The sequence below is a fragment of the Melanotaenia boesemani genome, chromosome 4 (genome assembly GCF_017639745.1).
Source record: "Melanotaenia boesemani isolate fMelBoe1 chromosome 4, fMelBoe1.pri, whole genome shotgun sequence".
NCBI lineage: Eukaryota > Metazoa > Chordata > Actinopteri > Atheriniformes > Melanotaeniidae > Melanotaenia > Melanotaenia boesemani.
This window is the reverse complement of record NC_055685.1, coordinates 27575765-27590177: the sequence shown is the minus strand read 5'-3', so window position 1 is coordinate 27590177 and position 14413 is coordinate 27575765. Positions and strand designations below refer to the sequence as shown.

The following is a 14413-nucleotide window of genomic DNA, read 5'->3' as shown; positions in this document are numbered from 1 at the left end:
TTAAGCCTTTAATCACAGTTTAGTCACGCTGAGCCCTAATTAAAGACCTCTCCAGTTCACAGGCGGGCATCCCAATCTCTGCCGGACCAAAAAGCAGGATCCGTCAACCCCCCCTCAAGTCTGTCCACCATTTCAGGTTTTCTTCTGAGAGAGAGGCCTTTTAACTAACATGCGTGGCAATGCTGGCTCAGTACACGATGCCTCCAAGGTGTTGCTGGGAGATAATGAGTTTGGGTTTCCAGCCCCAGTTTTCAAGGAATCCCCCTGAAGTGGCTGTTGTGAGGGTGTGACGAGAAACAAGCTACCAGATGGGCTAAACTGTATACTTTGCAAGCGCTTCTTGAGCAGGTGCTGCATTTTAGCTAAGATGTGTTTTTAAAATCAATATATTAGGCTGAACTCTGTTGTTCTACAATAAGTTCAAGTAACACATCTTTCATGATATTCAACATTCCTGTGTTTCCCTTATTCATTTATACAATGCTTAGTGCTTGTGATAAGTAGTGTATTCATACATTTGTGTATTCGTGTGTCTCTGTGTGCATGTCACCCACCTTCAGGACAAAACCTGCTGGGCAGATAAGCTGGTCATACCACATGGCTTTGTACATGAGCAGAAGAAGCAGGCTGGTCAGGAACGCCAAAGTGATGATGATAAGACCTGTGATCTGAACAAGAACGCCAACATGCACACACACACACACACACACAAAGTGCATGTATAACTTTAGCAACAAGTCTCGTAAGGGTTAAGTTGACATTATATTGATTTTATTTACACATTCTATAAATATGAGGACAGCAACTTTTGGTTGGTTTGACTCTCAGGCATTCATTCTCATATAAGTTTCATCAAACTATTACTGTAGTGTCATTTTTTTTTTACATTTTTTTAAGAAGTGTTGAAAGCAGAAAGTGCAGGAATAGGTCTGGCCATGTAAGTATAAGGTAAGGGTTTGAACGTGCTTCTGTATTTGCTCTGTTTTTCAGCATTACAGCACACGTCTACATGCTATAGTTTTTTTTGCCACTTGGAGGCAGTATCAGTGGTGTGTAGTGTAGTTTGAGCTGTCGGCTGTTCTTCGTTATGTGGGGAGAAGGGAAAAGTGAGAGTAGATAACAATCAGCTTTGTGGTGGAGTGAAGCTAGGGTTTAGTACATGAAGTTTGTTTAGTGTAGCTGTAGCTGTTGTCTGCATTCACTTTGCTATCTATTGTTTTTAGTGCCTATTCCTCTTTATTATTTAATCAGTTGCTGTTGGCTCTTTCCAACTTGACAACTTTCAGTCAATAAGCTATACGCATTGTTAGGTGACATTAGGGGTGTTGTTTTGTTGGCTCTTTGTGGACTGTGAAAGCTGGAGTACCCCTACCCATTAATCCTTGCAAAATTAGTCAAATGTTGTTTTGAAATGCTTGCATCTATTTACAAGATATCTTGTATAGCACTGGTGAACTACACCACCTTGCTAAAACAAAGTAACCACTAAAAAGGGTCACATAATTTTGTTAGACTACCTTTAGCTTTGATCACAGAACTCATTCGCTGTGGCATTGTTTAGATAAGCTTTTTGCAATATTACTTCCATCCAGTGTTGCATTAAGTTTTCATTAAGATTTTGTAGTGATGATGGGAGAGTCCTACCACTGCACAAATTAGGAGCACATCTAAAAGATTCTCAACGGGGTTCAGGTCTGGACTCGGTGGTGACCAATCTATGTGTGAAAATGATGTCTCATGCTTTCTGAACCACTCTTTCACAATTTGAGCCTGATGAATCATTGTCATCTTGGAATATGGCTATGTCATCAGGGAAGAGAAAATCCATTGATGCTGCTCATTCGGTATATTCAGGTAGTCAGCTGACCTCATTCTTTGGACACAAAATGTTGCTGATCCTAGACCTGACCAACTGCAGCAACCCCAGATCATAGACTGCTCCCACCGGCTTGTACAGTCAGCACTAGGCATGATGGCTGCAACAACTAATCTGCCTCTTTTCTTACCCTGATGCGTCCGTCACTCTGGAACAGGGTAAATCTGGACTCATCAGACCACATGACCTTCCATTGCTCCAGAGTCCAAGCTTTATGTTTCCTTTTATCTGGTTAGCCTCACTGATTACTGTTTTTCCTGTGTTTCTCTCAATCTCTTAAGTTCCCTTCACAATTACATGTAGCCCTGAGTTCTGCTGTTGTTTCTCTTCAATCTGATTTCACCAAACATTGAAGTGATCGTTGAGCAAGTATATGCCAGCCCTTAGTGTGATGATGTGTGTGTGAAAAAGAGAGCATGATCAGATGTGTGTTCCTGAACGATGTTATATTGAGTATGTGGAGGTTTCTGTGTTTTTTTTTATATTGATATACTTAAAAATGTTTATATTTTGTAAAGCACTTTGCACTACTTATGTATGAAAAGAGCTTTAGAAATAAAGTTTGTTTTGATTTTATTGGATTTTTGGAGTATTACTGTAGTTATAACAGTAGTAGTATGTGTTTAAATGTATTTATTCTAGTACTATACATACACAATTACTAATTTTCCACCTTTAGACCTGGTATTATCATGTTTCCTGGCTGATCCAAACACAGTTGGCAGCTCCAATTAAAGGCAAAGCACACTCACTGAGTCGGTATCGACCTGATGGCTCGGACCATATTCAGAGGTGGTCAGATTTGTCATTTTAACTGATGAGAATTTGTGAACATTTCTCCTGAGATGATATGTTGTTATACCTTGGCTCTATCTGTGACATCCCTGTAGAAGTTGATATTCAGCTTCTTTATGTTGGGAACATACAGCCCATTCTTCTTCTGCTGCTGCAGCTGATACTGTGTCGACGTCTTCACGATGACCTGCAGAACGGACAATGCACCTCAGTGTGAATTTTCTGGAAAATAATCCAAATGTATCTATTATTGTTTGGCACATTTGCAAACCTAATCAGTTTTTCATTCCCTTAAGGGTCAGTTGGGAGATTATAAAGTGTTTTTATGTAAATGTCCACCCAGCCAGCGGAACATCATGTGCTAATAAATGCATCATGCAACAAAAACAACAATAACTATATATATATATATATATATATATATATATATATATATATATATATATATTCCGAGGGCAGAATGCTTTAGAGGAAAAAAGCAAACCTGTGTGGGGGAGCACTTACTTGGTCTGCAAATGGCTGCTGGAGCTGGTTGACCTCCAGGGGTGTGATGAGGGGGATGTTATCAAAGCCATCATCTGTAGATGGCTGCTTCTCCAGCTTATCAGACAGATTACTTCCCAACTTCACCATAGCTGCTCAGCTGCTTGAAAATGCCTGAAAAGATGTCAAAGTCAGGAACAGACAGCTCAGGTCACACTGACTCAGATTGTGTGTTCTGTGACAAAACATGATAGTGCAGCTCAAAGATCCTGCCAGGACATAAAAGAAGGCTAAAAAGATAATACTGTGATCAAGATAAATAGGACTGGGCTAGAGTAATATAAACCAAAGTAAAAGAATAAAAATAAAAATGTTTTTTTGTTGCTGCAAATTCAGTCAGCAAGGCTACAGATGACAGACTTGGATGTTGGACTGCCATCAAATTTATCAGACGTTTTAGTTCTACCACCAGGTTATTGAAGTCCATGAACTCGCTCTCCTAATGAGAGAGAGAGAGAAAAAAAAGCATCTTCGCTTTGTCATTATGAGCACACTGGCATGATGACATAGGCGATGCAGCACAGCTGCTGCTTGTAAAATTAAACAGTGGGAAAAAAGAAAAATGTTTGTAATAAAAGAGTAAAAATACTAATTTCTTGGTAGGAAGTTGGACCGCAATACCCATTATACAATTATTGTGGCCGAAAACATTCATGCATCCATGGCAACAAGGTTTTTGTGATATCAGTGGAAAACATAGAATATTCTAGTTATCAGACTAATCCATCTTTTTTTGTCTAGTTATTTTTGTCAATTTAACTATTGGAGATGGGAATTTTAATATTCACATTCAGAAGAAATCTAATCGTAACATTATCACATGAGTATTTTCAACATGATACATTTATTTGATTCTTTTAATATCACAGTTATTGGCATTATCAGTATATTGTAACTTTCCTATATGGGAGATAATTTCTTGCTCTGCAGAATAATGTGAACCTACAAGAAGCCATGTCTGTAAACGCTTGCAGCCCACTCTGTAACCACTAAGCACAGCAAGACTGACTGTTCTAGTTTTTATATTAACCTTAGCTAAGCTGCTATGGGAGCATTTCTTTGTTTTTTCACTGCAGGAACTTGGGACAGGTTATTAAAGTAGTCACACAGAAGAAATGGCACCTTTTTAACTAATTCAGATTTCTTTGTTTCCATAAAAGTGCTAGATTAACAGGACAAGAGAGGGTGGTGATAATCGTGATATCAGTTCCACACACATAAACATATTTATCTGTAAGATAAAAATGTAGTGAACAGAGATGTTTTTGTCATGTTGTTTATGTCAGCCTACATGGCAAATTGCATGTAGTGATAAAGGAAAAGCCGAATGTTGCTCCTCTTCTTGGTTCTAATGAGTAAGTGTTTTTCTATTCTTTTCTTTTTTTCAAATATCCTCTAAATATTGCATTTATTGCATATCACCATCGTCTTAAAATGGTGGCTTTTGTAAAAAAAAAAAAAAAAAAGGTTTTTGTAAAAGCACACAAAAAAGAACCAATCACACTCAGCTTTTTGCATATTGAAAAGGAAAAGAAAGAAAGAAAGAAAGAAAGAAAGAAAGAAAGAAAGAAAGAAAGAAGGAAAGAAAGACATTTTCTACCACTGATCACTTTATTGCTATTTGAAATAACACAGAAATATTTATGAAAATGATGGAGTGTTTTACTTAGCACTGAACAATGGAAACTGTAAGAGGAAAAATAACAGATCTCACTGTTTACTATAAATAATACATTATTTTATACATTATTGCCGTGACATGAAGATATAAGTTGTTGTTCCATCTCAGTTTAACTTGGTGTGAAAAAATGCCTTTGAGTCTCAGACTGTTAATTACACTGAAAACATGACCCAAGTTGTAACTGAGAGCATAAACTAATTGAGGAAATGTTCAGTCATTTTAAAGATCAAGTGAAAAGTTAGCTTCTCTCATTGACGTCTACACAAATCGACTCCATTTTGTACACGTGTCCCTTCCTGTTGGCCGTTAGAATTATCATGCCATTAAAAGTGTGTCTGTGCTATCCTATAGTTATGTAGAAGAAACTTGCTGCAATAAACTATTTAATGTCAAATAAGATGTTTTTCTGGCCCTAAACCAGTTCTGCTTCCTAAACTAACCATGTTCCCTTTAGCAACAACGATTCAAGCAAAAAAAAAAAAAAGAAAAAAAAAAAAACTCACTGAATAGAAACATGGAAGGGTTTTCCCAAAGCTTTTAGGATTTGGTTTCATAATTGTGCGGTTGGTGAATCAGAATCCAAAGCAAAGAAAAACCTTGTAAGATGCAGCTGTAAATTCGAGGAGTTTCCTGCATATCAAAAAATGATGCCAAATTGGCGCCCATGTTGAGAACTGACAGTAAGAGCTCCTGACTATGTGTCATAATATGACAAGGTGGAAGTGAGAAGGTGTTGCTGGGAGAGCTTAAATTAAAGCTGTGGAACATGGGGTCTTGTGAATGTAGCAATAATACGCTGCTGGTTCAGCTACATTTTGATGCACATTTCAGAACAAATCATCAAGAAATCAAGAAATGATATGATAAGCTTTAACAACAGCTTCCTGAATATGTTAGTGAGGTTATGATAACCATAGTCATGAGACATATTTAGATGACACGGCCTTTTCTCTCCCTGTTTTTTTAAGCCGGCAATTTAGAATAAACATGTTTCGTAACTGTATGTGATTCATATTATCTCAGCCCCATCTCTTCCTCCAACCCCTCTATTTTTAATATTTAGTGCTGACAACTAAATATAATGAACTCAATATGTTCTTGTTCTGATGGAAACTTGGTTGTCTCTCTTACATAAAATGATCATCAAAGTTGTGGCGGGAAGAGGTGAGGAGCCACTTATCTCATTCACACAGTGGAATGCAACACCTTCCCCCATCCAAGGGCCCCACTGGCCCACTGACGCCAGTGACTCACAGTGATGATACAAACACCAAGAGGCAAAGAGACACAGTTTTTATAGTGTGGGAGAAATCCCATGGTATAAAGAAAATGTGATTTTGATAAGAGAGATGCGGGAACATTTGCTAAAGCCTTAGACATAATGTGAGTATAAATTATGTGAAAGTACAATCTGTCAGTAGGTCATCATCTGGAAAACAGATGTTTTGGCAAATTTAGTTTTCAGAACAGATATATATATATGAAGAGAGAGAGTAATATTTTATATAATAATATATATATATATAGACAGTAGTTCGTTTCTGATGAGTGGGTGGTGAATGTGGTCATCTGTGCGGACCAACATTTTCATCCCCACAGTTGGAGTGAAGTGTGGGTATGATGAATCATCCAGAATCTGTGATTAACAAATAAGCCGACTGCGACTGTTAAACACTCAGTGTTTCCACACTCTGGCAGGAAACAGGTTCAGCAAATGAAAGAGCTGCAAATGACATCTTTTTAGCACAGCTTCTGTCTAACATTTAATAATCTTCTTGTGGTTTGAATTCTTGCTCAGATCCAACCTACATTAAAGGAAACAGAAGTTGTCAGAGGGAGAATGCATGCTGCTCTGTGTATATGTGAGAGCAGCGTTTGCCACCTTCTGTCAAGTTCTTCAAGGTTCACTAGTCATGCATATCTGAACTTGCTGCACTTAAGACTGCTGCGACAAGACTAGAGGCTGTGTAACCAGCAGAGAGCAGAGGCAGAAAAAAGGAATGATACATATACATTTAATAGACTGTAATGATGTAAGCTTAAATTATTTCACTTGATAAACTTGCATAATCCCCACTTTTCAATGTGACATCAATTGTCAATTAAATATGTCAATTAGAATGTAGGCCTTTTTTTTTTAGCCTCATAAATTAAATTACCACACAACTGAAGCTGTTACAGAGACAGTCCCGTAAATCGCTCGATTGAAGGTTTGCATGTCCATTCACTCGCTTATGCAGATCAAAAGCTACCTGCACTAAATCATTGATTCCGCAGTGGTCGCGGTTTCCATCACCAGCAAGCTTAGCTTTATGTTACTCGAAAAAACACGCAGCCCCGCTCAGAAACAGTGCTGCCTAAGATGGAGGGAATAAAAACTTACTGTGGTTTTGCGGGATCTCCGGTCGATTGTGGACGGGATCGGATCTCTCGGATGCTGACGGGACTCTGTGTGAGCACCGGTTGCCGTGGTGATGTGTGATTCAGAGCAGGACTGCGCATGTAATGCAGCCTGAAGCGGCTCTGGCGGAAACTGGCAGCTCGATGTGAATGTGCGTTTCTGCGCGGCAACAGAGACTGTGGCTACTTGGGAAACTGCGTCTGTGTGGCATAATGATCATATTGTCGTTTGTCATCATCGAAGCGATTGAACGCGGCCTACGCGGTCTGATTTATCTGTGAGTAGGAACACAAGGTCTCCATGAAGGTTGGAACAGTTTATGCTGGACTGGCTTGGAGATATTTCAGCCAATACAAGTGGACATAGATTTAAAATGGAAAAGTTATAGACATATTTTTATGCCCACTAACCTACCCATTGCTTTGAATAGGTTAGTGGGTTATATAGCTATAAGAATAATATAAGCATTTAATATATGTTTTACATGTTTTACATGACGTTTTACACAGATTTTAAATATGTAGACCTAATAATATAAAGTATTTGTCGTCCAATATGCTAAAGACGCGTTTTTATGGTAAAACTTATTTCTGGAGAATTTGGGAAATTTTCTAAAGCTTAAAACAATAATCAAACATGTAAATAAAAAAAAAATTAAAAAAATTGAACTACTATTAAACATTTACAAGTTTACAATTTGCATTGTCTTCACTGACCAGTTTCATTGTATTAAGTGCAGAATTAATGGGTAAATGAATAAATAAAATGCCTACAAGACACCTGTCCTGTTCATTTGCCTGTGGATCTGAGGATACTAATTGCTGGAGATTTACAGGAGGAAGCCATTCTTTTTAGTACAAGATTTGAGCTGCTCAGCAGGTCATGGGGTCATGCTATTTAATTCTCCTCTTCATGCGCCACACATTTTCCTTTGGACACATATATGTGCTACGGGAAGGTCACTCAAACACATAGTGATTTTAAAGCATGCTCTTGAAAAGTCAAGCAAAACAAGGTCTAGCAGTTACCTACTAAAATACTGTAACAACAGACCTCTTTGGATAATACAAGATGGCATATGTCTCTTCAAACTTTCAGGGATACACCTGGATAAGTCAACTCAAGCTACCCATTCTATGGCCGCTGATGTACTTTCATGTGCACTTTCCTATGCCTGTGGGTTTAAAAGTTACAAACATCCTTGTAACTATATTCTGCACTGTAAAAAAAACAAAGAAAGACCAAAGTTGTTTGCAGTCTTGCACTGTAAAATGTATTCTTTTGTATCTAACAGCCTAAGTGGCAAAGCTTGCTTTCTTGCTTTGAAGGACTAAGCCTCTTGTGGATGGTCCAATACCCAAAACCTTCAGCTATCACCAAATAATTAGCTGATTGTAGAATCTTCTAAAATTGTGTTTACTCTATAGACTTTTCAGTATTTCTTAGCCTACTTCCAAACTTTTTAAAAGTGTTGCTGCCATTGACTCTTTTAATATATTTAAATTCTCTGGTTACAGTGACGTTGTTCAGTGAAATCATCTCTTTGGACTTGTGTCACTTTTAAAGAATCCACTGAATCAACAGATTAATGAACTAAGTTTTTATAGCATTTTAGAAAATGTGCAAAAACCCTTATATAACAAAATCTCTTTCTCACTTTCTCATATTGTTTGGGACACTTTCACTCATCCTAGTTCACCCCAGTTCTTCCTAACTTTAAAATAAAGTTTGGGGACTGGAAAACATGGTGCCTGTGCTATATTTTATATCTCCTGATCTGGATGACCCAATGAGGCTTCAAACACTATTTTATTTGTACATTTCTGTTTTGTTTTTTTTGTTTGCTGGTTTGTTTGTTTGTTTTTGTTTTTTGGGGGAGCTTGTTTGTTTTGTTGTTTTATGTTTGACTTAAAGATGTCTTGATATGAGGAAGAGATAAAGAGCAGTTCACTGAACTGTCATTTTCTTTCTTGATGAAGGTGAGTAAGATGATATGTCCAAGAGATATTGGGCCTGCATTTACTACTTTGACCTTTTCTTTGAGAGGAAGGGGCTGACATCAAAGTGGGTGCTTGACAATTTTTCCATTAGAAGACAGACGTGTCATCCTCACTGTGAGAGGCTGACCACCTACCTTCACTGGTTTTGTTGTCAGAAAAGAGCAAGTGAAATCAATTAGGCCTCAGAATGTTAATATGAACAAAATCCAGAAGGCTTATATATATAAATATATTTATGTATATATATAAAACCACCTTGATATTGCTAATATTAATAATGCTGTCATTTAGTGTTTTATATTTATGTTTACCATTAAATTGCTAAGAAAATTAATAATTTATCCATGTACTTTTTTTCCTTTGTTCTAAAAGCAATAAATAGGAAATAATGACAAAAAAAATCTGCTACCTAAAGCACCACAAATTAATTAATTAAATTAATTTGACAACGATGATTATGCTTATTATTATGCTTAATACAAAATAAATATTACATTAGGATCAATTTTTAACAAGGTTTAGTTGATTGAATTATTACTTTTTATATATAACATATCATCACTATCATAAAATAATGGCTTTAAAAAAAATCTAATTTTTTTGTGTACTGAAAAAAGCAAACATTACTTAAGCTGTTATTTTAAGAGGGTGATGATATACTCGTTTTCTATCGCTATTCACTTCATTGCTACTTGAAATAATAGAGAAATATTTATGAAAATGGTGAAGTGTTTTACGTAGCCGCCAATACTGTAAACTGTAGGAGGAAATAACACAGATGTCTGTGTTTACGGTAAATAATACAAGCAAAGCTTGTGTTACCACAACTCATTATTCCCACGACATGAGGGCATAATTGTTGTTCCACCTCAGTTCAACTTGGTGTGAAAACAAACGCCTTTGAGCCTCAAACAGTTGAAATTACACTGAATCCATGACAGTTTCTTGGAAATATAAAATGTTAGTTTTTTCTTTTTTTTTTTTTATGTGATTCACTTGTAATATCCATTTTTATCAAAATGTGCACTGCTTACAGATACACCAAACTTCTTTACACAGCAGCTCAGCCCTGACAGTAATAATAATAATAATAATAATAATAATAATAATAATAATAATAATAATAATAATAATAATAATAATAACATGCCATTTGTAACTGAATATGAATATTCTATACTCTTATGCATGTTCAGTCTACTGGTAATATTATTTGATATGATTTTTTAATATATTTTTTATAACTCAAAACTCAACTGGATAATTATTTTGTTGCTTATTTTTCAAAATGTGTCATATTTTCATATATACCATTAAAAAATATTGAGAATTAAGATAAATTACTTGAGATTATTTTAATGTGACTGGTCACTGAATAATGTTAAAAGTAATACATGAATTTGTCGTTTCATAAGAAGCTAAAACAAATACAAAGCATAAACCATTTAAACATGCACATAATGAAATTAACTGTAAAATGCATCATTTATATAAAATATTAAAGAAAACAAGAAGTGCTTTTGGTTGATGATCGAGTAGTACAGGGCGAGGAGACCTTTTACAACAGCACCTTCTACTGTTTAATTACTGACATGACCACTTCAGCAGAAGGACAGACCAATAACAGAATATCATGGAAGTAAGAAAGTGCTGTAATAGATAATTAAATCAGTTAGGGCTCATTGTCAGCAGGCGGCAGCAACATCTCAGTTGACTTTCATTATCCCCTCTAAGTTCTGCATAATTTAACTGTTAAATAGTTTATTTGTATAGAACAATTCAACAACAGGGTGATTCAAAGCGCTTTACAGAAACATTGAAATGTAAAAAAAAAAATAAGAAGCATAATTTAAAATGTAAGTTTTAGTGCTGATAAACCTAAAATCTTAATTTGCAGCAACTCAGTGGTTTGGAAACAGACCAATGTGCAAAGTTAAAATAAATTCTTATGTATGGACAAGTACAATCAATGAATAATTTAGAGGTTTATGTATTACAGTAAATATGTAGTAATTAGACTAAATGCACTCAGTGGAGATTATTTAAACTTAAAACCAGTATTTATTCATGACAGTAAAGAAGGTAATATTTAAAACATAAAAAGATTTAGAACAGCTACTTTGATCACAAACATAATTCAGCAGTTCTTTAGGTAATTTATTAACACAAAAACATTGTTGTTATTTGCACTGTAATCCAAAGGGACATGTTTACACCTTGTTTTAATGTCTGATGACACCTTTAACCTCGAGTGAATTCCCGTCAAAGGTGTTAAGAAAACACTTTCAACACAAACACATGATGCAATCATATCACTACATGAATGTATCATAAAAGTTAAAACATAAATATAATGTAATATGATAACATAAGCAAGTCAAATATTAGTGAACATAACTTGCTGTTGTTTCACAGCTTGTTGGCAGTTTGGAACTGTAGTAAAGAAAAAACAAAAACAAAACAAAGTGACAGGCACTAAACTCATTTATCAACATGCTTCATTAACTTTGGCTCACAAAAGTTTTCAAAAACAATTAAATGTATTCAGAGATAACTATAAGCTTATCACACTTTCTGCTCATTGTGTCCTTTTTATGTGTTGAAGCTCTTCCAAGTTTGCATGGCTTTTTTTCTGCAAGAGCTTTTAGCTCTAATTCAGGTTAAATTGATCCAACAGCTTATTTTAAAGTTCTGCATAATGACCCATTAGTTAGTCAGGTGAGTTAAAGCAGAGAAGCATCACCTGCAGGACAGTTGGCCTTCAAGATGGGAGCTGAAGAGCCTTGCCCCCTGCAAAGCAGCCCCACAGTATGATGGAACCATCATGTTATCACTGTAATTCAGGTCTCTATGGGCTTTGTTTCATCAACTGTAAATAAACTGATCCTCTGCAACCTTAAACATCTGTACTTTACAAAGCATTACTCCATAAAGACTGTAGTTCATCTATAACAGTTTCTGTACCCATCCTGGAAGCATTTTAACAGATTTATGGCTGTAATGCTTTCCATAATGAACTTTTAAAATGTGGATTTTTCAATATCCCATTGCAGTTTTGGAATTGTCTTTTGGTTATGGCACTTCTGATTCTCCAAGCATGCTGACTGCCTATATAAATAAAAAAAAAATGTTTTCTGTGGAACCATCAGTCATTCATTAGTTCAGGCCATGAACCTTTATGATGGTATTGTTTATTTTTTATTTTGTTTGAGGAGCTTAACTCAGTTCAATAAAAGGAACCCATGCTGTGTTTAGCCTTCCATTTGTGTTAATTTTAATAAATCAATCTTTTTCCCTTTATTATTCAATACCTTTGCACATTTTATTAAAATTTATTTTATTAATTTCTCTATTTAAGACTGTGACTGCTATACAGACTGTAATTTTCTAATTTTTTTGCAGCTTTATTTAATTCACGCAAATCTAAAATTATTTTGCATCTTTGCTGACCAACTTTCTTGTATTTATAATATAAACAAATGTAAAAAAAAAAAAAAAAAAACTACCAAAGTACCAACTTACATTGCCAACATCATAGCCAAGTACTCCAGCAACCTCCATGTGTGCTTCACCTCCGAAGGGATCACAACTGAATGGCAACGGCTGGAGGTTGGCATCACAATGAGGTGTTGAATCTTCCTGATTATCTTTGTGGCAGCGTTTGAGATCCTTCTCATTGGAGCCAGGCAAGTGGCCTTCTTCCACCAAGAGGCAAACTCCCAGTCCTGAGAAGCTACATGGACAACATAACAACTATCCTTCAAACATGAGGCTACAGTGTTAGCTTGTCTAGCCACTTGAGAAGCCTTAAGTGGTTAGACAAGCTGACACTGTAGGCAAGAATGAAAATTAAGCCCTCCAAATATGGGAGCCTGTCATTAAGGGGAGTGGCAAAAAATGACAGAATAGCACTTGTAGCTGAAGGGGAAAAATCCCTCTGCTGGCAGAGCAACCCATTCAAAGTCCTTGGAGGCAGTATACATCAAAGCTCTCAGACAGTAAAAGTAAACATCCATACAGGGCACAAGTAGAGGGCCCAGTCAGAGGTGGTTCAAGTAATCAGCAGATCACAGCACAAAGAGGTAATTGCAAGAGTACAGGATAGTAGGGCAGGGCTGGGCTGGGGCTAAAGCAACGACGGACCAGCGGAAGGCCATGGTGGTGGACAAGGTCACACGAGTAGAACATAAAAGCACACCACAAGCACATCTCAGCATCCTGATAAGAGCAGCATATGACACCCTACCCTGCCCCCAAAATCTCTCCTAGTGGTTCGGAAGCAAGCATAAGTGCCCCCTATACAACCAAGGCAACGCAGGCTTACAGCACATCCTGTCAGGGTGTAAGATGGAACTGGCACAAGGGCGCCTCAGGTGACGACACAACCAGGTGCTGAGGAAGCTAGCAGAGCTGATGGAGACATGCAGAGTGAGAGCTCACAGCGCTGTGGGTTCCCTTTGGCTGGTCTTGTTGTTCGTAAGGCCAGGAGAAAAGTGCTATGACCCAGCAGCTAGGACAATGGCAGCCCTTCTTGCTCTGGGAAGGGATGGGAAATGTGTGTGGACTTCTGTAAGTAGCTGGTGTTTCCACCTGAAATCACACAGACAACGTCAAGACCGGATGTTGTCTACAGCTCCAAAAGGGTCTTCATCATCAAGCTCACTGTCCCCTGGGAGAAAGGGATATCAGCAGCACATGAGCTGGAGTGGACAAAATATTCTGACTTGGCGGCAGAGTGCAAGAGATGCAACCAGCCATCCAATAGAAGTAGGGTGCAGGGGCTTTGTCAGCAGGTCAGCAATCCAGCTTCTCCAGGCAGCTGGATCAACCGGGGCAAACCTGCAGAAGGCCATCAAGGAGCTGACAGAGGAGAAGTGATGCCACTAGCCACAGCCAATGTCTGTGGCTAGTGGCTAGAGTAAGGACAGTGTATGGGGTCCAACACCCCAGTAAGGGCAGCTGCAGAGGGTGCCAGGGAGACAAAATAGCAGATGTACTGGGTAGGAGGTGAAACATCAGTGAATGATGACTCCAGCTGACGATCGTGCAGCAAAAAACTGAGAAAAGGAGAAACGAACAAAAGCAGATGACAGGTGGCAGGTAAGGGTGTCAGAATT

At 37.3% G+C, this 14413-nt stretch overlaps 1 protein-coding gene across 2 annotated transcripts in view; it reads right to left on the bottom strand.

Annotated features, from left to right (window-relative positions):
• Positions 1 to 7474, bottom strand: part of caly (calcyon neuron-specific vesicular protein) — a 30472-nt gene extending 22998 nt beyond the window's left edge. For both annotated transcript variants that reach the window (XR_006009958.1, XM_041982247.1), the window contains exons 1-4: positions 7279 to 7474; positions 3176 to 3328; positions 2739 to 2858; positions 555 to 668 (exon numbers count right to left, since the gene is read on the bottom strand). Coding sequence is in view for 1 of the 2 variants with exons in the window: in XM_041982247.1 (XP_041838181.1) it covers positions 555 to 668; positions 2739 to 2858; positions 3176 to 3304 (363 nt within the window). In the remaining variant the exon portion in view is untranslated. The remainder of the gene's footprint in view (positions 1 to 554; positions 669 to 2738; positions 2859 to 3175; positions 3329 to 7278) is intronic.
• Positions 7475 to 14413: the final 6939 nt, after the last annotated feature.